Source organism: Ornithorhynchus anatinus, chromosome 3, assembly GCF_004115215.2.
Source record: "Ornithorhynchus anatinus isolate Pmale09 chromosome 3, mOrnAna1.pri.v4, whole genome shotgun sequence".
NCBI lineage: Eukaryota > Metazoa > Chordata > Mammalia > Monotremata > Ornithorhynchidae > Ornithorhynchus > Ornithorhynchus anatinus.
In genome coordinates this window covers 6242204-6269231 of record NC_041730.1, presented here as the reverse complement: position 1 = coordinate 6269231, position 27028 = coordinate 6242204, and the positions used below count along the sequence as shown (strand labels likewise).

General features: G+C 54.1%; 2 protein-coding genes and 1 non-coding gene across 4 annotated transcripts; 2 read left to right on the top strand and 1 right to left on the bottom strand.

Annotated features, from left to right (window-relative positions):
- The first annotated feature begins 885 nt into the window (after positions 1-885).
- On the top strand, positions 886-13009 carry SLC29A2 (solute carrier family 29 member 2). Its single transcript, XM_029060147.2, has 12 exons — positions 886-1247; positions 1398-1479; positions 2214-2374; positions 4368-4507; positions 6207-6341; positions 6503-6600; positions 7372-7456; positions 8088-8197; positions 8429-8534; positions 8779-8864; positions 9629-9828; positions 12688-13009. Exons 1-12 carry the CDS (start codon positions 1219-1221, stop codon positions 12797-12799), a joined length of 1344 nt encoding a protein of 447 aa, XP_028915980.1. The 5' UTR covers positions 886-1218; the 3' UTR covers positions 12800-13009.
- A 6971-nt stretch (positions 13010-19980) lies between these two features.
- TRNAS-GCU lies at positions 19981-20062 on the bottom strand. Its single transcript has one exon. It is a non-coding gene; the product is annotated as a tRNA-Ser (tRNA).
- Positions 20063-22495: 2433 nt separating this feature from the next.
- Positions 22496-25261, top strand: B4GAT1 (beta-1,4-glucuronyltransferase 1). 2 transcript variants are annotated; one of them, XM_007665221.2, is made up of 2 exons: positions 22496-23867; positions 24794-25261. In XM_007665221.2, exons 1-2 carry the CDS (start codon positions 23037-23039, stop codon positions 24983-24985), a joined length of 1023 nt encoding a protein of 340 aa, XP_007663411.1. In that variant the 5' UTR covers positions 22496-23036; the 3' UTR covers positions 24986-25261. The 2 variants fall into 2 exon arrangements, with proteins under 2 accessions (XP_007663411.1, XP_001516223.1); XM_001516173.3 differs by having other exon boundaries at positions 22496-24083.
- The last annotated feature ends 1767 nt before the right edge of the window (positions 25262-27028 follow it).

Sequence of the window (27028 nt, the reverse complement as noted above, 5' to 3'; positions counted from 1 at the left end):
GGATCGAATCCCCATTTTGCGGATGAGGTCCCTGAGGCCCCGAGAAGTGAAGCGACTTGCCCCAGGTCACCCAGAAAACGAGCAGGCCCAACCGGATTTAGCACCCGGGTCCTTTAGCAGGCCCGGACTCGTTCCCCGAGGCCCCCCTGCTTCTCAGTGAGCGCTCAATAAATACCATCGATTAGGGGCAATGCGGAGGACCGAACTAAGGTAGTCGACCTCGCGGCTCCCCCACTCGTCGGCTGTGTGACTTTGGGCAAGTCGCTTCACTTCTCTGGGCCTCCGTTACCTCATCTGTAAAATGGGGATGAAGACCGTGACCCCGGGTGGGATGGGGATTTTCCTCCGCTCCTCCTCCCCTCCCCATGGCCCCTTCTCCCTCCCTCTGCTCTACCCCCTTCCCCCCCCAGCACTTGTGTCTATCTGTACCTATTTATTACTCTATTTCTTTTATCAGTGATGTGTATAGATCTCTAAATCTATTGATCTCTTTTGATGCTATTGATGTCTGCCTACTTCTTCTGTTCTGTGTCTGTCTTCCCCTTCTAGTCTGCGAGCCCGTTGTGGGGTAGGGTTTGGCTCTCTCTGGGATGAATTGGACTTGCCAAGCGCTTAGTCCAGCGTCCTGCGCCCAGTAAGCGCCCAGTACTGAAGGAATGAATGAAAGGGGACTGTGTCCCCCACGTGGGGCAGCCCGGCGACCCTGCACCTGCCCAGCGCCTTGAACAGTGCTTGGCCCCCAGCGAGGGCTTAACAAATACCATCCTCGTTCTCCTTCTTCCTCAGAGGTCCAGCCGAGTTGGGAGCCCCGTTCCCCGGCCGGATGCGGCCTGATGACGCTGACCCACTTTTCCTCTTTCCCTCAAATCGGTCCTGTGTTTTTCCAAAGGCGCACCTGCTCCTTCCCTCCCTCCCTCCCGGGAATCAAAGCCGAACGGGAGCTAAATAAAGCCCAGCTCCCGGGGAGCCGGGGAGGAGGGGGAGGGGGGTCCCGGGACCCCCACCCCCCTCCCCGGGGAGGAGCGAGGGGGGCGGGCAAAGAGGAGGGATTGCTCAGGCCTCGGCCCCGATCGACCCCAGCCCCAAGACAAAGCTGCAGCTGAGGAGGGGGCGGGGAGGAAGGGACCGAGCTCTGCAGGTGGAGACGAGGCGGCCCTGCTTTCTGGGGGTGACCCCCCTCTCTCCTAGGGGGCAGGGGGACCCTCTTCGGGGGGCAGCATGGCCCGCGGAGACCCCCCAAAGGACTGGTGAGTTGGCATGGGGGAGGTGGGCGATCGTCCTCTTCTGGAGGCCCAGAGACCCCCAGATCCCCTGGCAGCCCCCTCTCCCTGGACCCCTGGGTTTGGCTCCCGGGAGGGGGGCGAGGGCGGATGACCCCCCCAACCGTGTCCCGACAGCTATTACCTGGTCGGGGTCGTTTTCTTCGTCCTGGGGCTGGGCACCCTTCTGCCCTGGAATTTCTTCATCACAGCCATTCCGGTGAGATGGGGGGGGGGGGGGGGGATCGTCTGGATGGGGGGGGGGTCCTCACCCGGCTTGGGGAGGGGGCTGCGCTGGCTCGGTGGGAGATGAATGCATGGGAAGGGGGGGAAAAGAAGGGCAGGCCCTGATCCCCCCACCTCTGAGCCATCAGTGGGTCTCATTCATTCATTCGGCCGTGTTTATTGAGCGCCTACTGTGTGCGGACCACTGTACCGAGCGCTTGGGAGAGTCCAGGTTGAGTTGGTAGACGCGTCCCCTGCCCACAGTGAGCTTACCGTCTAGAGGGGGAGATGGACGTTAATAGAAATCGATAAATGATGGACATAAGTGGTGTGGGGCCGGGTGGGAGGGATGAAGGAAGGGAGCGAGTCGGGGTGATGCGGAAGGGAGAGGGAGAAGGGGGAAGGAGGGGTTAGTCAGGGAAGGCTTCTTGGAGGAGATGGGCCTTCAGTAAGGCTTTGAAGCAGAGGGTGGACGGGGAGTGTGGGGTGGTAGCGACTGTGGGATGTGAGGAGGGCCCGGGCCCGTCCCCTCAGGCCCGGCCGGCCCCCGCAGGCTGAGGGGAGTCTGGATTTCAGGGGGCTGTTTCCTCTGGGGGTCCTCACCCCCAACTCGGTGGGCTTTACCACCGGCGGTGCCCTGGGCCACCAGTCTCCCGGAGAGGCCGGGGGCTTCTGGCCCGTGACGGGGCGAGAGCCTGCTGCCCGTTTCTCTCCCTCCACGTCGCTCAGTACTTCCAGGCCCGCTTGGCGGGACCCAACGCCACAGTGGCCATCCCAGGGGTCAACGGCACGGCCCCGTCGGACGCCTTCAACTTCAGCAATTGGATGACCCTCCTCTCCCAGCTGCCCCTGTTGCTCTTCACCCTGCTCAACTCCTTCCTGTACCAGTGGTGAGAGCCAGTGCCCCCCTGCCCTCCCTCCTCCCCACCCTCACCCTCCTAACAAGCCTCCGCTGCCCCCGGAGCTCCCCTGGAACCAGCGGGGACCGGCGTGGCCACTTGCCTGCTGGGTGACCTTGGGCAAGTCATACCCACCTTCCTTATCTTACCTGTAAAATGGGGATTGAGACTGTGAACCCTCCATGGGACAGGGACTCTGTCCAACTGGACTGCTTGTATCCACCCCAGCACTTAGTTCAGTTGCCCGGCACATCGTAAGTGTTTAACCGATATCATCCTTATTATTATTCTCTATGCCTCAGTTTCCTCGTCTGTAAAATAAGGAGGAAATTCCTGTTTGTTCATCCACTTGGACTGTGATCACCAGGCGGGGCTAGATTGCTTCTGATCTGATGATCCGGTGTCGGCCTCGGTGCTTTTCACAGTCTGTTGCACGTAGAGAAGCAGCGTGGCTCAGTGGAAAGAGCTCGGGCTTGGGAGGCAGAGGTCGTGGGTTCGAATCCCCACTCTGCCACTTGTCAGCTGGGTGACTGTGGGCAAGTCACTTCACTTCTCGGCCTCAGTGACCTCATCTGTAAAATGGGGATTAAGACTGGGAGCCTCAGGTGGGACAACCTGATTACCCCGTATCTACCCCAGCGCTTAGAACAGTGCTCTGCACATAGTAAGTGCTTAACAAATATTATTATTATCACAGTAAGCGCTTAACAGATGCCGTTATTATAATTGTTATTATTGCCCAGGAATATAGGGCCCAGGCTTTACACCATCTGTGCCTGGAACATAGTAAAATGATGATCAAATGCCGCCGAGTTGTTTCCGACTCATGGGGACCCCGATGGATGCATCTTCTCCAGAACTTTCTATCTTCAGTAGTCATTCTGCTATGTGTAGCTGTAGGGTTTTCTTGGTTAAAAAAATGTGGAAGTGGTTTACCATCGCCTTCTTCCCTGTAGTAAAAAACTCGAGTCTCTGCCGTTGTCTTTGATCGATATTTTGATCACTCGGTCATCCGCCTTTTTACTCTTCCCATGTCGCTGCTGCCCAGCACGGTCGAATCAACTTTGACGCTTCGGCTTAGACTGTCCCATCTGAGGTAACCCGAGCGAGAGGTTATCTCTCGATGGCATAGCTCTAAGCTTCATTGGCATACCCAAACTCTCCTGCCACGATGAGGCATTGATTCATAGGAGAGGGGCACAGAATAATAATAATGTCGGTATTTGTTAAGCGCTTACTATGTGCAGAGCACTGTTCTAAGCGCTGGGGTAGATACAAGGTAATCAGGTTGTCTCACGTGAGGCTCAGAGTCTTCATCCCCATTTTACAGATGAGAGAACTGAGGCCCAGAGAAGTGAAGGGACTTGCCCACAGTCAGACAGCTGACAAGGGGCAGAGTTGGGATCCGAACCCATGACCCCAAGCCTGTGCTCTTAGAATAAGTTCATTCAATCATATTTATTGAGCTCTTCCTGGGGGCAGAGCACTTAACTAAGCGCTTGGGAAGCACAATTCAGCAACAAATAGAGACAATCCCTGCCCACAACGGGCTCACAGTCTAGAAACAGAGAAGCAGCGTGGCTCAGTGGAAAGAGCACGGGCTTTGGAGTCAGAGGTCATGGGTTCGAATCCCTGCTAGGCCACTTGTCAGCTGTGTGACTTTGGGCAAGTCACTTAACTTCTCGGTGCCTCAGTTACCTCATCTGTAAAATGGGGATTAAGATTGTGAGCCCCACGTGGGACAACCTGATTCCCCTGTGTCTACCCCAGCGCTTAGAACAGTGCTCGGCACATAGTAAGCGCTTAACAAATACCAACATTATTAGAAACGAGTGCTTAAGAAATACCACAATTATTATTATTTTCTGCCGCCCACGAGCAAGACTGAAGGTTGCCCTCCTGCTCTGCTGCCCTCCTCTGGCTTCCTCTTGCCCCCTTTGCTCCCGGACCCCAAAGTGATGAGTCTCTGGGGGGGCCTCCACAGCATCCCGGAGTCCGTGAGGGTGGTGGGAAGCCTTCTGGGAATGCTGCTCCTCTTCGCGGGCACGGCCGCCCTGGTCAAGGTGGACTTGAGCCCCGGACACTTCTTCTCCATCACCATGGCCTCCATCTGGTTCATCAACTGTGAGTATCGGGGACCAGTCCTGGGGGGCTCAAGGCAGACACTTCATCCCGACTCTTCAGGTCCCTTTGACCACTGGGGACACCCCAGTGCCACCCCCACCCTCGCCCGTGTGTCTTCCAGCTGCTGTCACAGTGATGGAAGTGTCCAGGCGGAGGCATTAGTCGGGGCAGCGACTGCCCTCATCAAGGGGGGCACTTGGGCCAGTGGTCAAACTCGTCACCCCCTGAGCCCGACAGGGATGGGAAGCCCCCGGCCTCCTTTCATTAATTCGATCATATTTACTGAGCGCTTACTGTGGGCAAAGCACGGTACTAAGCGCTTGGGAGAGTACAATATAGCACCGCACACGTTCCCTACCCACAGCGAGCTCACAGTCTATGGGGGGAGACAGATAATAATATGAATAAATACATTCAGCGTGGCTCAGTGGAAAGAGCCCGGGCTTGGGAGTCAGAGGTCATGCGTTCTAATCCCGGTTCTGCCTCTTGTCGGCTGTGTGACTTTGGGCAAGTCACTTCACTTCTCTGGGCCTCAGTGACCTCATCTGTAAAATGGAGATGAAAACTGTGAGCCCCACGTGGGACAACCTGATCACCTTGTATTCCCCTCCCCCAGCTCTTAGAACAGTGCTTTGCACATAGTAAGCGCTTAACAAATACCAACATTATTATATACATTTGAGCCGTGGGGAAGGGAGGGAGGATGAATGAAGGAGCAAGTAGGAGCGGAGCAGAAGGAAGTGGGAGAGGAGGAAGGGAGGGCTCAGACAGGGAAGGCTTCCTGGAGGAGATGTGCCTTCCGTAAGGCTTTGAAGTGGGGGAGAGCACCTCAGAGTTCCCCGGGGTCGGTGACCAGATTAATTAATTCATTCCATCATATTTACTGAGCGCTTACTGTGTGCAGAGCACTGGACTAAGCGTTTGGGAGAGTACAATCCAACAATAAACAGACATATTCCCTGCCCACAGCGAGCTCACAGTCTAGAGGGGGAGACAGTGCTCCTCCACCTCTCCCTTCCCATCCCCACAGCACTGTACTCGTCCGCTCAACTGTATATATTTTCGTTACCCTATTTATTTTGTTAATGAATTGCACATCGCCTTGATTCTATTTAGTTGCCATTGTTTTTACGAGATATTCTTCCCCTTGACTCTATTTATTGCCATTGTTCTTGTCTGTCCGTCTCCCCCGATTAGACTGTAAGCCCGTCAGACATCTCTATCTGTTGCCGACTTGTTCATCCCAAGCGCTTAGTACAGTGCTCTGCACATAGTAAGCGCTCAATAAATACTATTGAATGAATGAATGAATGAATAAAAACAAATAAATAACAGATATGGACATAGGTGCTGTGGGACTGGGAGGAGGGGTGAATAAAGGGAGCAAGTCAGGGTGACGCAGAAGAGAGTGGGAGAAGAGGAAAGGAGGGTTTAGTCAGGGAAGGCTTCTTGGAGGAGATGGGCCTTCAATAAGCCTTTGAATTCATTCATTCAGTTGTATTTATTGAGCGTGTACCGTGTGCGGAGCACTGTAATAGGAGGTTGGGAGAGTACAATGCAACAATAAGCAGACACAGTTCCCGCCCCCAGCCTCGTCTCTCCCCTGGGGTCGGAAATAGAGAAAGCCGCCCCCGATGGGGGATGTGGGAGGGGGAGGCGGTCGCCGCCGTGGTCCCGACACCGCACTGCTTCCCCACAGCCTTCTGCGCCGTCCTGCAGGGCAGCCTGTTCGGCCAACTGGGGACCCTGCCTCCGGCCTACAGCACCCTCTTCCTCAGCGGGCAGGGCCTGGCCGGGACCTTCGCGGCCCTGGCCATGCTGCTCTCCATGGCCAGTGAGCCGGGCGGACAGGAGCCCTCAGAGGGATGGGGGAGAGGAGGGTGGGGGCGTCCCAGGGAGGAGACCCGGGGGAGCCGGTGCCTGGGATCCCTGGCGGGGCTGGGACTGGAGGGCCGGGACCCCCGGGTCCCGTGGAGGCAGCGGGTTCTGTTGCAGGCGGAGTGGATGCTCAGACTTCGGCCCTGGGCTATTTTGTGACCCCTTGCGTGGGGATCCTGCTTTCCATCTTCTGCTATCTGCTCTTGCCCCACTTGGTAAGCCCACCCCAACCCCGCCGCCGCTCCTTCCAGCTCCCTCCACCCTCTAGTTCTAATGCCAACCTTCTCACTGGACCTCGATCGTATCTATCCCGCCACCCACCCTTCGCTCACGTCCTGCCTCTGGCCCGAAACGCCCTCCCTCCTCAAATCCGACAGACAATGACTCTTCCCCACTTCGAAGCCTTATTGAAGGCACATCTCCTCCAAGAGGCCTTCCCTGACTGAGCCTTCCTTTCCTCTTCTCCCACTCTCTTCTGCATCACCCTACTTGCTCCCTTTATTCATCCCCCCCCAGCCCCACAACACTTAATGTCCAAATCTGTCACTTCTTTATGTTAATATCTGTCTCCCCAACTCTAGACTGTTTGCTCGATGTGGATAGGGAATGCGTCAGTTTATTGTGCTTTTGTACTCTCCCATGGGCATAGTACAGTGCTCTGCCCACATTAAGTGCTCAATAAATATGATTGAATGCATGAATGAATGAACCCCCATCCCTCTCACCCCTTCCCTCTCTCTCCTGTCCACCATTGCTGTTGGTGGTGACCCCGGTGCTCCTCCCTAGTCAGCTGCCACCCTACAGTGAGCCAGGGAGGAATTCAGAGCCTGCTGGGGAGAAGGCACTTGTGGGGTCCTCCTGGGGGGGATCAAGAGTGTCCCCCTTCTCCCCCACCCCTTGGGGGCTAGGACCTCCTCCACCAGGGCTCCCACGGCTCTGTGCCGGGGCAGGGGTTTCCTCAGGCTCAGCCGTCTTCCTTCCCGCAGGAGTTTGCCCAACATTATCTCAGCAAAAAGGCATCCCAGCCCCAGGGCCAAGAGCTGGAGACCAAGGCCAAACTGCTTCGAGCAGGTGGGTACCGGGTGGCCCTCGGTGGCCCTGTTTTTTTGGTGGTTTCTTTTTAATAGTATTTAAGTACTTACTAGGTGTCAGATGCTGTTCTAAGCCCTGGGATAGGTACAAGTCAATTAGGTTGGACACAGTCCCGGTCCCGCGTGGGGCTCCCGGTCTAAGTAGGAGGGAGAACAGGTATTTAATCCTCGTTTTACAGTTGAGGAAAGTGAGGCACAGAAAAGGGAAATGACTTGCCGAAGGTCACAGAACAACAAGCAGCAGCGTGGCTTGGTAGATAGAGCACAGGCCTAAGAGTCCGAAGGATCTGGGTTCTAATCCTGGCTCCTCCATGTGTCTGCTCTGGGCCTCAGTGATCTCATCTATAAAATGGGGGTTAAGAGTGTGAGGCCCATGGGGGACAGGGACTGTGTCTGGCCTGATTAACTTGTGCCTACCCTAGTACTCGGAACAGTGCTTGGCACATAGTAAGCGCTGAACGAGTACCATGATTATTATTGATTGGCAGAGCCGTGATTAGAACCCAGGTCATCTGACTCCCGGGCCCGGGCTCTTTCCTTCTAGGCTCCATTCTGCCCCTAGGCTACGGACCCTCACCCAGTTTAACCCAGGCTGACCCTTCTTCCCCCAGATGAGAAGAACGGGGTCCCCGAGAGCCCCCAGAAGGCGATGCTGCCATCGGAGCTGACGCCCGAGGAGGGGGAGCCAGAGAAGCCATCCATAATGGCGGTGCTCAGAAAGGTTGAGTTCCAACCCCTCAGGGGTTGTCTCAAGCTCCTAGGGAGGGATGGAAGGAGGGAAGATGGGTTTCCCCCGCTGCCATGGACACCTTTGCCCTTAGACCTCATGGGAATTGTAATTCCTCCCATTGGATCCCGGCATCCAGAGGGAAAATGGTTGGGTTGAACGCTTGTAGGGTTCGGCCAAGGGGAATTGACCCCGCCGTCCATTCCCCCCGCACTCCCGCCCCAGATCTGGTTGATGGCCCTGTGCATCGTGCTGGTCTTCACCGTCACCCTCTCCGTCTTCCCGGCCATCACCGCCATGGTGACCAGTTCCGCCGGCCCCGGGAAATGGAGTGAGTTGGGGGAAGGCCGAGGAGGGAAAGAAGAAAGGTCGTGAGAGGGGCGGGAGGGAATGGTGGGGAGTGAGGGAGGGGGCTTTGGGTGTGGGCAGGACCCTCTGCCTCCACCCTAGAGGGAGTTGGCGTCCCAGCCGTGGGCTCGGGGGGAGTTGATCAGAGGTGGCCCCCCGCCCGCAGCATGTGCTGAGTCCCCGAGCCCGCTCCCCATCCTCCCCCGCCTCGCCCACCCCGTGCCCAGGTCGTTTCTTTAACCCGATCTGCTGCTTCCTGCTCTTCAACATCATGGACTGGATGGGACGGAGTGCCACCTCCTACTTGCTGTGGGTGAGCCGGAGTCTGTCAGGAGGGAGACGAAGCTGGGACTCCTCAGTGTGGGGGGCTCTGGGCGGGGAGACAGGGAGCAGCCTGGGGAGACACGGGCGAGGGGACTCTGGGGGAGACCGGGAGTGCCCCGGGGAGACAGGGTATAGGAGGGTCCTGGGGGCACCCTGGGGAGACAGCATGTGGGGGACCCTCGGGAAAGACTGCGAGACTGGAAGTGTCCGGAGGAGACAGAGTGTGGGCGCCCTGGGGGAAGACTGTGAGCCCCTCAGGGAGATAAAATGTGAGGGTGCCCTGGGGGGAAGACTAGGAGTGTCCTGGGTAGACAGGGTGGGGTACCCTGGAGGGAGACTGGGAGACTGTGGGCGCCCGAGGGTGACAGAGTATGGGGATGCCCTACGAAGAGGCTGGGAGAGACCCGATGAGACAGAATGTGGGGGGTAACCTGAGACCGGGAGGCTGGAAGCTTGCTGTGGGCAGGGAATGTGTCTACCAACTCTGTTGTACTCTCCCAAGGGCTTAGTACAGTGCTCTGCACACAATAAGCGCTCAATAAATACCACTGATTGATTGATTGTCTGGGAGTGCCCTGGGAAAGCAGTGAGGGATCTCCTAATAATAATAACGACGGTATCTGTTAAGCGCTTACAAGCACTGGGCACTGTTCTAGTCCCGGGGTGGTGAGGGGGACTTTTCCGAGGAGTGCTGGGGTGGGGGGATATCCAGTGTCCTAGGAGAGGGGGACACCGTGGCCTGTCCCCCCGCAGCCGGACAAGGACAGCGGCCTGCTGCCTTTGCTGGTGTGTCTCCGCTTCCTGTTTGTGCCGCTCTTCATGCTGTGCCACGTTCCAGAGCGGCGGTACCTGCCCGTGATCTTCCCCCAGGACGCCTGCTTCATCGTGTTCATGCTGCTCTTCGCCCTCTCCAACGGCTACCTGGTCTCCCTCACCATGTGCCTGGCACCCAGGTGCGCCCGCCCAGCGGGCTTCGAAAGGACGAAGGGCGGGTTCGACGCCCGGAGGGAGAAACTGGGTTTGGAACGTGGTGCGGCCTAGGGGATAGAGCACAGACCTGCGGGGCGGAGGATACGGGTTCTAATCCCGGCTCCTCCGGGTGTCTGCCGTACGACCTCGGGCGAGTCGCTTCCCTACTTCGTGCCTCAGCGTCCTTCTCTGTTAAATGGGGATTGAGACTGTGAGCTCCATGTGGGACAGGGACTGATGATCTTGTATCTACCCCAGCGTTTAGCATACAGCCCCTGGCCCAAAGTAAGTGCTGAATAAATACCATAAAAGAAGAGGAAAGAGAAGGAGGAGGAGTGAAGGAAGTGGGGAGCGGACTGGAGGCCAGGAAGGTGGGGAGGAAGGAAGGAAGGGGGCGAGCTGAGGGCTTTAGGTTGGGGGTTCGACCTCCAATCTGCCCTGGGCCTCCCCCTCCTGACCATAGCGTGGCTTAGTGGAAAGAGCCAGGCTTGGGAGTCAGAGGTCGTGAGTTCTAATCCTGGCTCCGCCTTGCGTCAGCTGTGTGACTTTGGGCAAGTCACTTAACTACTCTGTGCCTCAGTTACCTCATCTGTAAAATGGGGATTAAGACTGGGAGCCCCACCTGGGGCAACCTGCTAACCCTGTATCTCCCCCACTGGTTAGAATAGTGCTTGGCACATAGTAAGCACTTAACAAATATTATTATTATTATTATTATTATTATTTATAGCAGAGGAGAGATGGGAAGGAACAGCAATCCATCATTCAATCAATGGTATTTTTTGAGCACTAACTTTGTGCTGAGCACTGTACTAAGTGCTTGGGAGAGTACAACACAGTAGTCAGTAGATGCAATCCCTGCCCATAATAATAATAATAATAATTATGGTATTTGTTAAGCACTTTCTCTGTGAGGCTCCCAGTCTTAATCTCCATTTTACAGATGAGGGAACTGAGGCACAGAGAAGTGAAGTGGCTTGCCCAAGGTCACACGCAGACGAGTGGCGGATCTGGATTCGAACCCACATCCAAGCAGCGTGGATTAGTGGACAGAACACGGGCATGGGAGTCAGAAGGACTTGGGGTCTAATCCTGGCTCTGCCACTTGTCTTCTGTGTGTCCTTAGGCAAGTCACTTCACTTCTCTGTGCCACAGTGACCTCATCTTTAAAATAATAGTAATAATTTTGGTATTTGTTAAGCACTTATTATGTGCAGAGCACTGTTCTAAGTGCTGGGGTAGTTACAGGATCATCAGGTTGTCCCACGTGAGGCTCACAGTCTTAATCCCCATTTTCCAGATGAGGGAACTGAGGCACAGAGAAGTTAAGCGACTTGCCCACAGGCACCCAGCTGACAAGTGGCAGAGTCGGGATTTGAACCCATGACCTCTGCCTCCCAAGCCCGGGCTCTTTGCACTGAGCCACGCTTGAGGATGAAGACTGAGAGCCTCATGTGGGACCGAGATTGTGTCCAACCTGATTAGCTTGTATCTATCCCAGTGCTTAGAACAGTGCCTGGCACATAGAGAAGCAGCGTGGCTCAGTGGAAAGAGCACGGGCTTGGGAGTCAGAGGTCATGAGTTCGAATCCCAGCTCTGCCACTTGTCAGCTGTGTGGCTGTGGGCAAGTCACTTAACTTCTCTGTGCCTCAGTTCCCTCATCTGTCAAATGGGGATTAACTGTAAGCCTCACGTGGGACAACCTGATTACCCTGTATCTCCCCCAGCGCTTAGAACAGTGCTCGGCACATAGTAAGCGCTTAACAAATACCAACATTATTATTATAGTAAGTGGTTAACAAATACCATAAAAAAGAAAAAGGAGCTTACATTCTAGAGGGGGAAACAGACGTTAGTCGAATGTATTGAGCGCTTACTGTGTTCAGAGCAGTGTACTTGGGAAAGTATTCATTCATTCATTCAATAGTATTTATTGAGCGCTTACTATGTGCAGAGCACTGTACTAAGCGCTTGGGATGAACAAGGCGGCAACAGATAGAGACAGTCCCTGCCGTTTGATGGGCTTACGGTCTGATCGGGGAAGACGGACAGACGAGAACGATGGCGGTAGAGTCGAGGGGAAGAACGTCTCGTAAAAACCGATGGCGACTAAATAGAATCGAGGCGATGTACGATTCATTAACAAAATAAATAGGGTAACGGAAATATATACAGTCGAGCGGACGAGTACAGTGCCGTGGGGATGGGAAGGGAGAGGTGGAGGAGCAGAGGGAAAAGGGGAAAAAGAGGGTTTAGCTGCGGAGAGGTGAAGGGGGGGCGGCAGAGGGAGTAGAGGGAGAAGAGGAGCTCGGTCTGGGAAGGCCTCTCGGAGGAGGTGAGTTTTAAGTAGGGTTTTGAAGAGGGAAAGAATCAGTTTGGCGGAGGTGAGGAGGGAGGGCGTTCCGGGACCGCGGGAGGATGTGACCTGGGGGTCGACGGCGGGACGGGCGAGACCGGGGGACGGTGAGGAGGCGGGCGGCGGAGGAGCGGAGCGTGCGGGGTGGGCGGTAGAAAGAGAGAAGGGAGGAGAGGTAGGAAGGGGCAAGGTTGATGTAGAGCCTTGAAGCCTAGAGTGAGGAGTTTTTGTTTGGAGCGGAGGTTGATAGGCAACCACAATAGAACAATAAACAGACACATTCCCTGCCCACAACGAGATTACAGTCCAGAGGACTGGAGACTGTAGTCTGTTCCCTGCCCACAACAAGCTTACAGTCCAGAGGACTGGAGACTGTAGTCTAGACGATGAGGTGATAGTCAACGGCACCCTCTGCTCAGGCCTCGGGGGGGTGGCTGAGTTTGGGAGGTCGGGGGTGGGCTTCACCTGGCTGTTTTCTCTATTCCAGGCAAGTCCTGCCCCACGAGAGCGAGGTGGCCGGTGCTCTCATGACCTTTTTCTTGGCTCTGGGACTGTCCTGTGGAGCCACTCTCTCCTTCCTCTTCAAGTACCTGCTCTGAAGCCGGAGACCCGGGCCCTAAACTCCCCTCCCCGACCACCCCCGGAGGGTGACGGGGGTCGTGGGGGGTAAAGGGGAGAGGCCTCATCAACTCCCCTCCTGCACTTCCGGGCAGCTAGCTTTGATCTCGGATTTAGAAAAGGAAGCGGCGTGGCTCAGTGGATAGATCCCGGGCCTGGAAGTCAGAAAGATCTGGGTTCTAATCCCGGCTCCGCCACAAGTCTGCCGGGTGACCTCGGGCAAGTCACTTCACTTCTCTGGGTCTCAGTTACCTCATCTGGAAAATGGGGATTAATCGTGAGAGCCCCATGTGGGACAGGGATTGTGTCCAACCTGATTAACTCGGATCTAACCCGGTGCTTAGAACAGTGCTTGGCACTTAGTAAGCGCTTAACAAGTACTAGTGTTATTATTATTATTAGAAAGGACCAAGGAGACCTACGTCGGCCACAGAGAGCAATGCCATCTCGGCCCTGGGAGGGAAGGGGAGAGGGAACAGCGTGGCCTAGGGGGTGGATCCCGGGCCTGGGAGTCAGAAGGAACCGGGTTCTAATCCCGGCTCTGCCACTTTGTCTACTGTGTGACCTTGGTCAAGTCATTTGACTTGTCTATGTGACCTCAATTCCCTCATCTGTAAAATGGGGATTACGACTGAGTCCAATGTGGTACACGGACAGTGCCCAACCTGATTAGCTTGTATGTACTCCAGCGCTTAGTACAGTTCCTGGGACGTAGTAAGTGCTTAACAGTGCCATAAAGGAAAAAACAAGAATTGGGGTTGTTCAGCAGTGGGGGTGGTGAAGAGAAGGCTGAGAGTGAGTGAGGAACTGCTTCCTCATGTCTGAAGGAACATGTTTGAGGAAGAAACTAACTGGCCATTTCACATGTCCTCAGACAATTGAGCCAGAGGAAATGGGTCGTAGAGGACGTGAGAAGCAGCGTGGCCTAGTGGATAGAGCATGGGCCCAGAAGTCAGAAGAACCTGGGTTCTAATCCTGGCTCTGCCAGGTGTCTGCTGTGTGACCTTGGGCAAGTCACCTCACTTCTCTGGGCCTCAGTTCCCTCATCTGTAAAATGGGAAATAAGAGTGTGAGCCCCATGTGGGTCATGGACTGTGTCCAGCCTGATTAGCCTGTATCTACTCCAGTCCTCGGTACAGTGCCTGGCACATAGTAAGCGTTTAAAACAAATACCACTGAAAATTAAAAAAAAAAAAAAGCAGCGAGTCAAGTCAGTCAATCGATAGTATTTATTGAGGACTTACCATGTGCAGAACACTGCAGTAAGCGCTTGGAAAAGTACAATTCAACAGTGTTGGTAGGCATATTCCCCACCCACCAGGAAGAACTTCCGGACTATCAAGACGATTTAAACACGGAAATAGGCTGGATTTAACCTCTCTGGAGAGAAATCCGTCCATCCTGAAAGCAAGGGGCTGAGCCGAAAGACCGCCTGTCCCCGAGGCAGGGGGTTGGACCAATTGACCCTACTGAGGTCCCGTGAACTCTAGGTCTGTGCCAGTTTCCTGCCTGGATTGGATGAGGTGGAGGGAGTGACCGAAGTTAAGGGAATTGGGAAAAAGGAAGACAGAGCACCCTAATTTGGTGGGGAGAGGAGCTGATTTTCTTGTCCCCCCCGATCCCTGCTGCAAAGAGGAAACCATATTAATCATTGGAGGGAGGGAAAGGGGGTCCTGGACCCACCCGCAAGCCTGGGCCTTGGAGAGGAGCAGCCCCTCCCACCCCTCACCTGGCAGGAGACCCCGGGGTGGGCAAAGAGGCGAAAGCCAGAAATAGAGTAGCATGATCTAGTGGAAAGAATGTGGTCCTGGGTTCTAATCTCCGCCGCTTGCTGGCTGTGTGACCTCAGCCAGGTCACTTGACTTGTCTATGCTTCGGTTTCCTCACCTGAAAAATGAAGATTCGATATCAGTTCCCCCTCCTCCTTACACTGTGAGCCCATCTCGGGCAGGGGCCTATCCGAAGTGATAGGATCTTGGATCTACCGTGGTGCTTGGCATGCAGCAAAGGATAACAAATACCGTTGTTGTTATTGCGATAATAATAGTAGCCCTCCAGAGGGCATTGGGCCTCATGGGTCGGGCAGGGTGAGGGAGGTGTGGGCCAGAGACTCCTGGTTGGTCAGCCCCCTCCTCTGCTCGGCTCCCCCAGACTGAACCTCCCTCCCTTCCCCTGGTCCTGTGGCTGCCCTCGGGCTCCGGGCAACTGCCCCTCCTGAAGGGGATTGGCTCCTTAGAGTGGAAATAAACACATGGATTTTAGTCTGGATCTGACTCTTCCTTCCGTTTGACCCCAGATGGGGCCAGCCTGGGCCCCTCTGACCCCTATGGGGACGGTCTGGGTCCTCCTGACCCCCATGGGGTCATCCTGGGCACCCTCCGGCCCCTAACGGGGCTTGCTTGAGCCGTCCTGACCCCCAGTGGGGCCGACCTGAGACCCCCTAAACCCCAGTGGGGCTGCCTGGGCCCTCTGAAACCCCGACAGGACCGACTTGGGTCTTTCTGACCCTTAGATTCAATTCAATTCAATTGTATTTTCTGAGCGCACACCGCGTGCAAAGCCCTGTACTAAGTGCTTGGCAGAGTAGAATATAACAACAAACAGACAAATTCCTGCTCACAACAAGCATACAATCTAGAGGGGAAGATAGACACTAATATAAATAAATAGATAAATAAATATGTAAGTAAATTACAGATATATACAGATCCCAACTCCCTACGGGGCCGGTCTGGGACCTCCTGAACTCCAGTGGGGCCTACTTGAGCCCCCCTGTTCCCCACCAGGGCCACCCTGGTCCTTCTGATGCCTCTAACTCTGTTTCCATCACGAGGCAGGCAGGAGCCCTCGGGAAGAGGAGGGCCTGGCTGGGCAGTAGAGGCTGGAGGGGGGCCCTGCTTGGGATGTGGGTGGGGTGGCGGGGGGCAGGGATGGCGACGCTGCCAGGAGACGGGGCTCCTCAGGGATCCGGGTCAAACCTTGAAGGGAGTCCCTATGTGTGATGTGTTCCTCGTAGTTGTCCCTGCAGCCCTCCTTCTTTTCTCAGGAGCGATAAGGGGGGTTTCCGGGCTGCCTCAGGCTCTGAGGTCTTGGCTCAGGGTCCGGCCTCATGGAGACATCCCCGCCGGAGGTGGGAGTCTCCTCTAAGTCACCGTGGGATTCTCCTCGAAGTGGGATTCTCTAGTCACTCCGCCACTTGCCTGCCGAGTGACCTCGGGTAGGTCATTGAACCTCTCTGTGCTTCAGTCTCCTCATCCATAAAACGGGGATTAAAGACCTGCTCTCCAATGATTTACCAGTGGGATTTGTTGAGTGCTTACTATGTACAGAGCAATGTACTAAGTGTCCTGGAGAGTATAATACAATATAGTTGGTAAACACAATCCCTGCCCTCAAAAAGCTTACGGTCTAGAGGGGGAGGGAAGAACAGGCTGTGAGCCATGTGGGGGGACAGGAAATGTGACTGATCTATTTAGTTTACATCCACCCCAAAGTTTTGCACGTAGCAAGTACTTAAATATCACAATTTTAGCATATCACGCATATCATACATATAACAGCACATATGTATATATCTGTAATTTATTTATCTACTTATTTATTTCTATTAATGTCTGCCTCCCGCTCTAGACCTTGAGCTCACTGTGGGTAGGAATGTGTCTGTTTGTTGTTATATTGTACTCTCCCAAGCATTTAGTACAGTACTTTGCACACAGTAAGTGCTCAATAAATACGATTGAATGAATGAAAGAACAATTATTACCACTCACTATTAATATTATTTGTGCCACATTTTTTGGCTGCTGAGGTCAAGGGCCTGCTATGTCCCGAATCTTAGTTTTCCCGCACACATTTAATGATAATCATAATAATAACGGTATTTGTTAAGCGCTTGCTACGTTCCCGGCACTGTACTAAGCGCAGGGGTGGATACGAGCAAATCAAGTTGGACACAGTCACTGTCCTATGTGGGGCTCATGTTCTCGATCCCCATTTTGCTGATGAGGTAACTGAGGCACAGAGAAGTGAAGTGACTTGCCCAGGTTCACACAATTTGTAGGGAGTTCCGTGGGGGCTATGCCAGCTCTAGTCCTGCAGTAGTGGTGGGGAGAAGGGAAACCAGACCACCTGTGAGGACCCCTGAATCCCGCAACATCACACACATTAATTATGGTATCGAGTTCATTCATTCAATTGCATTTATTGAGCACCTACTGTGTGCAGAGCGGTGTACTAAGCGCTTGGGAGAGTACAATACAACAATAAACAGAGCCATTCCTTGCCCTCAACGAGCTTACAGTCTAGTGAGGGGGGAGACAGACATTAATAGGAATAAGTAAATGACAGATATGGACAGAAAATCCATGGGGCTGGGACGGGCAAGTCAGGGTGACGCAGAAGGGAGTGAGGGACGAGAAAAGCCGGGGGTGCTTAGGCAGGGAAGGCCTCCTGGAGGAGATGTGTTTTCAATAAGGCTTGGGCTCACTATGTACCAAATGTTGTGGTAGATACATAATAATAATAATTGTGCTGTTTGGTAAGCTCTTACTATGTGCCAAGCACTGGAATGGATACAAGCAAATCAGGTTGTACACAGTCCCTGTCCCTAATAATACTAATCCCCATTTTACAGATGAGGAAATTAAGGCCCAGGGAAGTTAAGCGACTTGTTCAAGGTCACACAGCATCCAAGTGGCATAGTCAGGATTAGAACCTATGACCATCTGACTCCCAGGCTTCTGCTCTACTCTCTAGGCCATCCTGCTTCACAATCATCCTACCTGGCACTGACCCTGTTACTTACTATGTGCCAGGCACTGTACTAAGTGCTGGGGAGACTCACGCTTATCAGGTTATCAGATTAATAATATTGTGATTACTATCAGGTCACAATATTAATCCCCATTTTACAGAGGAGGTAACTGAGGCCCAGAGAGGTTAAGGGACTTGCCCAACTTCACACAGTAGACAAAACCTTGAAACAGAAGAATCTCCCATCTCTTACGCTCAGGACTTTGTAAGGAGAGGAAATAATAGCAATATTATTATCTTTTTATGGCACGGGTGAGCCAGACCACTGCAGTCTTTATTTCTGGGTTCAAGGAATAATAAAAAGATAACTTTACCCCCAGGCCTCCATTCTCAGAATTAGAGAGCCCAGTCTGCTCTGTGATCTTGGGCAAGTCACTTCATTGCTCTGGGCCCCAGTTACCTCATCTGTAAAATGGGGATTAAGCCTGTGAGCCCCATGTGGCACAGGGACTGAATCTGGCCTGATTAATTTATGTCTAACCTACCGCTTAGAATAGTACTTGGCACATAGTAAGCACTTAACAGGTATTATTATTATTGGAATTATGAAGAATTACACAAAATGGACAGGAGGGCCACAGGGTAGGAGATGGTCACTTCACTTCTCTGTGCCTCATGTTTCCTCACCTGCAAAATTGCGATTCAATACAAGTGCGCCCTTCTCCTTAGCCCGGAAGCTCCTTGTAGGACTGGGACTGTATCCGGCCTGATTAACTTGTGTCTACCTTAGCGCTTAGAGCAGTGCTTGACACATAGTAAGCACCTAACAAGTACCATAAAAAAAAAAAATAAAACAGCCCAGTGTAAGGTGACTGCATCCGGATAGCTCCCCTTTAGGAGCCTTTTTTGTGTATGGTATTTGTTAAACACCTACTACGAACCACGTACTGTAATATAATGTATACAACAATGTGTATTTTTGTATTATATTACAATAATAATTTAATCACAGTAGTAGACATCCATATCATTATGGGCAGGGAGCAGCGTGGCTCAGTGGAAAGAGCCTGGGCTTGGGAGTCAGATGTCATGGGTTCTAATCCCAGGTCTGCCATTTGTCAGCTGGGTGACTTTGGGTGAGTTACTTCACTTCTCTGTGCCTCAGTTCCCTCATCTGTAAAATGGAGATTCAGACTGTGAGCCCCACGTGGGACAACCTGATTACCTTGTATCCCCCCCAGCGCTTAGAACAGTGCTTTGCACATAGTAAATGTTTAAAAAATACCATTATTATTATTATTATTGTTGTTGTTGTATTGTCCTCTCCCAAGTGCTTAGTAATAATAATAATAATGTTGGTATTTGTTAAGCACTTACTATGTGCAGAGCACTGTTCTAAGCGCTGGGGCAGATAACAGGGTCATCAGGTTGTCCCACACGAGGCTCACAGTCTTAATCCCATTTTACAGATGAGGGAACTGAGGCCCAGAGAAGTTAAGTGATTCGCCCACAGTCCCACAGCTGACAAGTGGCAGAGTCTGGATTCGAACCCATGACCTCGGACTCCCAAGCTCGGGCTCTTAGTACAGTGCTCTGCCCACAGTAAGTGCTCAATACATACGATCGACTGCATGAATGATATATTTTAACGTCCGCCTCCCCCGCCAAGGCTGGGAGCCCTTCGTGGGTAGGAAAGGTGCCCACCCATTCCACTGCATTGTACTCTCTGAGCCCTTCATAATAATAATACCAATAATAGTATTTTAATAATAATAATAATAATGATGATGATGGTATTTGTTAAGCGCTTACTATGTGCAGAGCACTGTTCTAAACTCTGGGGTAGATACAGGGTCATCAGGTTGTCCCACATGAGGCTCCCAGTTAATCCCCATTTTCCAGATGTGGTCACTGAGGCCCAGAGAAGTGAATAATAATAATAATAATAATGTTGGTATTTGTTAAGCGTTTACTATGTGCAGAGCACTGTTCTAAGCGCTGGGGTAGACACAGGGGAATCAGGTTGTCCCACGTGGGGCTCACAGTCTTAATCCCCATTTTACAGATGAGGTAACTGAGGCACAGAGAAGTGAAGTGACTTGCCCACAGTCACCCAGCTGACAAGCGGCAGAGCCGGGATTCTACTAAGCGCCAAGCACTGCTCTAAGCGCTGGGATGGATAAAAGGTGGCCCATGTGGGGCTCGCAATCTTAACCCCCTTTTTACAGAGGAGGTAAGCGAGGCCCAGAGAAGTAAAGCGACTTGCCCCAGAGGACACAGCAGCCAAGGCAGGGCTCCACAACCCCCGCGCGTGGTTTGCACGAGCAGCAGAGACGGGAGGGAGCCCTGGCGCGAAAATCCGGCCCTTTTTTCATTATTCTTTTAAACCCTCGGTCCGCTAAAAGAGATGCGACGAGGATGGGATTCGAACCCACGCGTGCAGAGCACAATGGATTAGCAGTCCATCGCCTTAACCACTCGGCCACCTCGTCCTCCTATTCCTTCCTTTCCCCCTCTCTGCCGGAGGCCTCCAAAACCGGCTTCCCTCCCTGCCTGTCCTCGTCTAATCCTATTTAATGAGCGTTTACTGTGAACGGCTGTACTAAGCGCTTGGGAGAGGACAGTACAGCAACAGAGACAGACCCTGCCCCAAACGGGCTCACAGTCTAGAAGGGGGGGAGACAGACAACAAAACAAGTAGACAGGCATCAATAGCATCAATATAAATAGAAATCTTTCATTCAGTCGTATTTATCGAGCGCCTACTGAGTGCAGAGCACTGGACTAAGCGCTTAGCAGAGGACAATTCAGCAACAGAGACATTCCCTGCCCCAAACGGGCTCGCAGTCTAGAAGGGGGGAGACAGACAATAAAACAAACAGACAGGCATCAATAGCATCAATATAAATAGAAATCTTTCATTCAGTTGTATTTATTGAGCGCCTACTGTGTGCAGAACACTGGACTAAGCGCTTGGGAGAGGACAATTCAGCAACGGGTAGAGACAATCCCTGCCCAACGACGGGCTCATAGTCTAGAAGAGGGGAGACAGACAGCAGAACAAGTAGGCATCAATAGCATCGGTATAAATAGAAATCTTTCAGTCGTATTTATTGAGCGCCTACTATGTGCAGAGCACTGGACTAAGTGCTTGGAAAGTACTATTCAGCAGCAAAGAGAAGCAGCCCACAACAGGCTCACAGTCTAGAATGGGGGGAGACAGCAAAACAAAACAAGTAAACAGGCATCGATAGCATCAATATAAATAAATAGAAATCCTCCATTCAATCCTATTTATTGAGCACTTACTGTGTGCAGAGCACTAAGCGCTTCAAAAGCACAATTCAGCAACAGAGACAATCCTTACCCAACAATGGGCTCACGGACTAGAAGGGGGGAGACAGACAACAAAACAAGTAAACAGGCCTCAGCAGCATCATTATAAATAAATAAAATTATAGATATATACACATTGTTAATAAAATAAATAGAATAAGAAAAATGTACACATATACAGAAGTGCTGTGGGGCGGGGAGGGGGGATAGAGGAAAAGGGGGGCTTAGCCTGGGTGGGGGCTTCGTTTTGGGGGTTCGTTTTTTGCAGCTATCTGGAAAAAGGGGAAGGAGGGGGTCGTCGCCCTCCTTGAAAAGGGGGGGATTGCTTTATTTTTTGCTCCTCTCCTGGGCCTAAGGCTCCCCGATTTGGTGGGGGGTTTGGGGGAGGGGGAGCCCTCGATGAAGGGGTGCAAGGCAGCCCCCCCCCCCCCAAAAAATCACGGCCTGGTGCATTTGTTTGTAAAGTGCAAGGTGGCTCTTACTGCCCTAAACGTGCAATGTGTCCTTTTCCCTTGCAGAGGGGGAGCTAACCATTAGCCTCCCCAGACCCCCTGCCCATTCGTTCATTCATTTTATCGTGTTTATTAATAATAATGTAATAACGTTGATATTTGTTAAGCGCTTACTATGTGCAGAGCACTGTTCTAAGCGCTGGGGGAGATCCAGGGTCATCAGGTTGTCCCACGTGAGGCTCCCAGTTAATCCCCATTTTACAGATGAGGTCACTGAGGCCCAGAGAAGCGAAGTGATTTGCCCACAGTCACACAGCTGACAAGTGGCAGAGCGGGATTCATTCATTCAATAGTATTTATTGAGCGCTTACTCTGTGCAGAGCACTGGACTAAGCGCTTGGAATGGACAATTCGGCAACAGATAGAGACAATCCCTGCCCATTGACGGGTTTACAGTCTAATCGAACCCATGACCTCTGACTCCCAAGCCCGGGTTCTTTCCACTGAGCCACGCTGCTTCTCTATTATTATTATTATTCTCTATTATTGTGCGCAGAACACTGGACTAAACGCTTCCCCCTCCCCTTTTTGCAATCCCCCGTTCCTCACGGATGCCACGGATGCCTACCTCTTCCCTGCTATGTGACCTTGGGCAAGTCATTTCACTCCTCTGTAAAATGGGGGTGAAGACTGTGAGGCCCCCCCCACCGTGGGACAACCTGATGATCCTGTATCTACCCCGGCGCTTAGACCAGTGCTCGGCACATAGTAAGCGCTTAACAAATAACCACCCTCATCCTCTAGGCCTCAGTTACTTCATCTGTACAATGGGGATTGAGAATGAGAGTCCCATGTGGGGCAGGGACTGTGTCCAGCCCGATTAGCTTGTGTGGACCCCGGCGTTTAGGCCAATGACTGGCACATGGTGAGCGCTAAACAAACACCACAATTTTTTTATTATTATTTGCTTGTAGAGGGAGAGGTTACTTCTTTGCAACCTCGGGGTCGGTGGGGAGGCGGCGTGCAATGTGTCCTCCTCCCTTGCAGAGGGCGAGCTAGCCACCCGGCTCTTCCCCCACCCCCTGCTCCCGTCCTGCCCACCCCCTTGCCCCTCCCACCCCCTGCCCCTCCCACCCCCACTGCTCCCGTCCTCCTTTGCAATCCCGGGCTGGCGTGCAATGCCTTCTCCTTCTCCCCTGCCGAAGGGGAGCTGGCCACCTTGGTCGCCCACCCCCTGCTCCCGTTCTCCTTTGCAAACCCGAGCTCCCTCGCAGAAGGTGAGGTAGCCCCCTGCTCGCCCACCCCCTGCTCCCCTCCTGTTTTGCCATCCCCAGCTCCCTCGCAGAAGGTGAGGTAGCCCCCTGCTCGCCCGCCCCCTGCTCCCCTCCTGTTTTGCCATCCCCAGCTCCCTCGCAGAAGGTGAGGTAGCCCCCTGCTCGCCCGCCCCCTGTTCGCCCACCCCCTGCTCCCCTCCTGTTTTGCCATCCCCAGCTCCCTTGCAGAAGGGGAGCTAGCCACGCCACTCGCCCACCCCCGGCCCCCGGCCTGCTCTGCAATCCCGGGCATGTCCTTGGGCCTGTCTTGCAGCAGCAGCAGCAGCCGGGGGTTGCCCCCCCGGGTGGGCCAGCTCTGATCGCCCACCCCCTGCCCCTCGCCCCGCCCCAGGCCCAAGTTGCCAATGCCGGGCCCGGGCAAGTGCTCCTTCTATCGACTGGCCCTGGGCTCCCTGCTCCTGGTGGCCCTGCTGCAGCTGCTCTACCTGTCCCTGCTGTCGGGACTCCATGGGAGGGAACAGAGGCACAAGTACTCGCAGCTCTTCGAGGCCCGCAGGGCCGGGGACCAGACCAAGGAGCAGCTGCGAGCCGCCCTGGCCCGGGGCGGCGTGCTCGACGCCAGCGGGGACTACAGGGTCTACAGGAACCTGCTGAGGGCCGAGGGCGTCGCCGGCGACCTGGTGCTGGCCACCCACGCCAGCCTGGGCAACCTGCCCCACCTGGAGGGCCTGGTGGAGCGGTGGGGCGGACCCGTGGCCGTGGCCATCTTCGCGGCCGGCGGGAAGGAGGCCCAGCTGGCCACGGTGCTGGCCTACGCGCTGGGTACCCTCTGCGGGGCCGTGCGGGCCAGGGTGACGCTCCACCTGGTGTGCCCGGCCGGGCACGAGGCCTCCGTCCCCGAGCCCAGGGAGCCCGGCGAGTTCGCCCGGCTGCGGAGCTGCCCGGAGGTGTTCGCCAAGCTGGCGGCGTGGGCCGGCGCCGGGCCCAACTACGCGCTGGGCGCCAACGTCTCCTACCCCAACAACCTGCTGAGGAACCTGGCCCGCGAGGAGGCCGGCCACGCCCTGGTGGTGGACGTGGACATGATGCCCAGCGAGGGCCTGTGGGCGGGCTTGCTGGAGCTGCTGGCCCTGGGGGCCGGGAGGGCCGGGACGGCCCTGGTGGTCCCGGCCTTCGAGATCCGCCGAGCCCGCCGGGTGCCCGGCACCAAGGCGGAGCTGCTGCGGCTCTACCAGGTGGGGGAAGTGCGGGCTTTCTACGCCGAGCTGTGCCCTCGCTGCCAGGCCCCAACCAACTACTCGCGCTGGCTCAACCTCCCCTCGGGGGGCTCACTGAGGCCCGCCTACCGGGTGGGCTGGCGGGACCCCTGGGAGCCCTTCTACGTGGCCGGAGGGGCCGTCCCCACCTTCGACGAGCGGTTTCGGCAGTACGGCTTCAATCGCATCAGCCAGGTGCCCGCCGGCGGGGGAGACGGGGCCGGGAAACCTGCTCCCGGGGGGGACCGGTCACCGAGTGTGGCGGGGTGGCCCCGGGGGATAAAGGGAAGGGAGCCCGAATGGGAAGGTGGAGGGATTGGGGAGTGGGTGATGATAATAACGCTGGTACTTGTTAAGCGCCTACTGCGTGCCAAGCGCTGTTCCAGGCGCTGGGGTAGATACCAGTTAATCAGGTTGATCGCGGCCTCCGTCCCACATGGCGCTCACACTCACACGTAGGACAACCTTATTACCTTGTAGCCCGGGCTTGGGAGTCAGAGGTCACGGGTTCAAATCCCGGCTCTGCCACCTAGCTGTGTGACTGTGGGCAAGTCACTTAACTTCTCTGTGCCTCACTTACCTCATCTGCAAAATGGAGATGACAGTCCCCGTTGGACAGAGGAAGGAACTGAGGCTCAGAGAAGTGAAGGGACTTGCCCCAGGGGCGGGGCCGGGATTAGAACCCAGGTCCTCCTGACTCCCAGGCCCGGGTTGTGGGAGCAAGTGGGATCGATCTCGGATCCCTGAGGAGAGAGGGCCGGCTCTCCTCCGCTCGCCGTCTGTGTATGCCGGGCTAACCGCTCCCCCAGTTTGGCCCCGCTTTGGTCTCGGTCTCCCCGGAGGTGACCGGGTGGGACCCCACCTCTCCCCTCCACGCTGTCCTGACCCCTGTCTCCTCCCTGCAGGCCTGTGAGATGCACGTGGCGGGGTTCGAGTTCGAGGTGCTGAATGAAGCCTTCCTGGTTCACAAAGGGTTCAAGGTAGCGGGAGATTTCCACCCCCAGAAGGAAGCCGAGAACCAACAAAACAAGATCCTCTTCCGCCAGTTCAAACAGGAACTGAAAGCCAAGTACCCTGGCTCTCCAAGACGCTGCTGACCGTCACCGGGCAGCGCCGTGGAAGGGGACTTTAAATCTCCCCTCAAGCCTCGGTGGTTCGGGAAGTACCGTCCTAACGGAGAGTGACCCTTTTCCTCCAGCGCCCCTTCCCCTGCTCACGCCCCACCCCATCCCCAGCTACAAGAATTTGGGTTCTAGGAGGGGAATGGGTACTGGCGGAGAGCACCATCGGGAAGTCAGTGTGGCCTCCTGGAAGATGCACGGCCTGGGTGGCAGAGGACCTGGGTTCTAATGCTGGCTCTGCCGCTTGTCTGCTGTGTGACCTTGGACAAGTTACTTGACTTCTCTGTGCCTCAGTTACCTCATCTGCAAAATGGGGATTAAATCCTACTCCCTCCTCCTTAGACTGTGAGCCCCGTGTGGGGCAGGGACTGTGTCCAACCTCATTAGATTGTCTCGACCCCAGCGCTTAGAGTGGTGCCCGGTACACAGTGCTCTGCACATAGCGCTCAATAAATACGACTGAATGAATAGTAAGCGCTTAACAGGTGCCATTTAAAAAAATAGTCTTGTGGATCTGAGAGTTGAGGGGTGGCCTTTAGGAAAGGGCCGAGAGGCAGGAGTCTAGGACTCTGTTCTCTGCTCAGGGAGGAAGGCAAGGACTTGTGATATCTCCAACCTGCCCTTGAGCCTGGTGAGGCTCTAGAGGATTTGGGACTTTCATCCTTAGTTTAGAGGACTCCAAGGATATGAGTAAAGAGCCCCAGATTGGAGACCCTGACCTCGAAGTAAACTCAGTGCCAGATGTTTACTCACTAATGATATTACTGTTCCAATAAATTAATGTTCACATCAGCAGCGGTTCCAGGAGCTGTTACTTTCCCAAACCTAAAATTCTAGGGAAGCAGCATGGCTTTGTGGATACAGAAGGGCCTGGGTTTTAATCATGCTTTCACCACTTGTCTGCTCTGTGACCGCTTAGCAAATACCGTAAGAAAAGATAACTTGGGTTCTGGGAGGGATAACGACGGGCCATGAGACAGGATTCCTGGTTTCTTCCCTTAGACTCAGCTGCCGATATGAGTGGGCAGAGAATGTGTCTGTTTATTGTTATATTGTACTCTCCCAAGCACTTATTACAGTGTTCTGCGGAGTGTTTCAGCAGAGGAGCGTGGCTTAGTAGAAAGATCCCAGGCTTGGGCATTGAAGGTCCTGGGTTCTAATTCCCACTCTGCCACTTGTCGGCTGTGTGACCTTGGATAAGTCTTTTAACTTGGATATGCCTCAGTTCCCTCGTCTGTAAAATGGGGCCTAAGACTGTGAGCCCCTCGTAGGACAACCTTATTACCTTGTATCCGCCCCACGTAGGACAACCTTATTACCTTGTAGCCCGGGCTTGGGAGTCGGAGGTCACGGGTTCAAATCCCGGCTCCGCCACTTAGCTGTGTGACTGTGGGCAAGTCGCTTAACTTCTCTGTGCCTCACTTACCTCATCTGTAAAATGGAGATGAATAATAATAATGTTGGAATTTGTTAAGCGCTTACTAGGTGCAGAGCACTGTTCTAAGTGCTGGGGTAAATATAGGGTAATGAGGTTGTCCCACATGAGGCTCACAGTCTTCATCCCAATTTTACAGATGAGGTAACTGAGGCACAGAGAAGTTAAGTGACTTGCCCACATTCATTGTGAACCTCATGTGGGACAACCTGATTACCCTATCTCTACCCCAGCGCTTATAACAGTGCTCTGCACATAGTAAGCGCTTAACAGTGTTGGTATTTGTTAAGCGCTTACTATGTGCAGAGCACCGTTCTAAGCGCTGGGGTAGACACAGGGGAATCAGGTTGTCCCACATGGGGTTCACAGTCTCAATCCCCATTTTACAGATGAGGTAACTGAGGCACAGAGAAGTTAAGTGACTTGCCCACAGTCACACAGCTGAGAAGTGGCAGAACCAAGAATCGAACCCATGATCTCTGATTCCAAAGCCCGTGCTCTTTCCACCGAGCCACGCTGCCTCTCTAATAATAATAATAATGATGAGATGGTATTTGTTAAGCCCTTACTATGTGCAAAGCACT

Coding starts and splice junctions, on each gene's coding strand:
- B4GAT1 (XM_001516173.3), top strand. CDS start 23,037: ATGCCGGGCCCGGGCAAGTGCTCCTTCTATCGACTGGCCCTGGGCTCC. Junction 24,084..24,793: donor GCTTCAATCGCATCAGCCAG/GTGCCCGCCGGC, acceptor TCCTCCCTGCAG/GCCTGTGAGATGCACGTGGC.
- SLC29A2 (XM_029060147.2), top strand. CDS start 1,219: ATGGCCCGCGGAGACCCCCCAAAGGACTG. Junction 1,480..2,213: donor TCTTCATCACAGCCATTCCG/GTGAGATGGGGG, acceptor CACGTCGCTCAG/TACTTCCAGGCCCGCTTGGC. Junction 6,601..7,371: donor ATCTGCTCTTGCCCCACTTG/GTAAGCCCACCC, acceptor TCCTTCCCGCAG/GAGTTTGCCCAACATTATCT.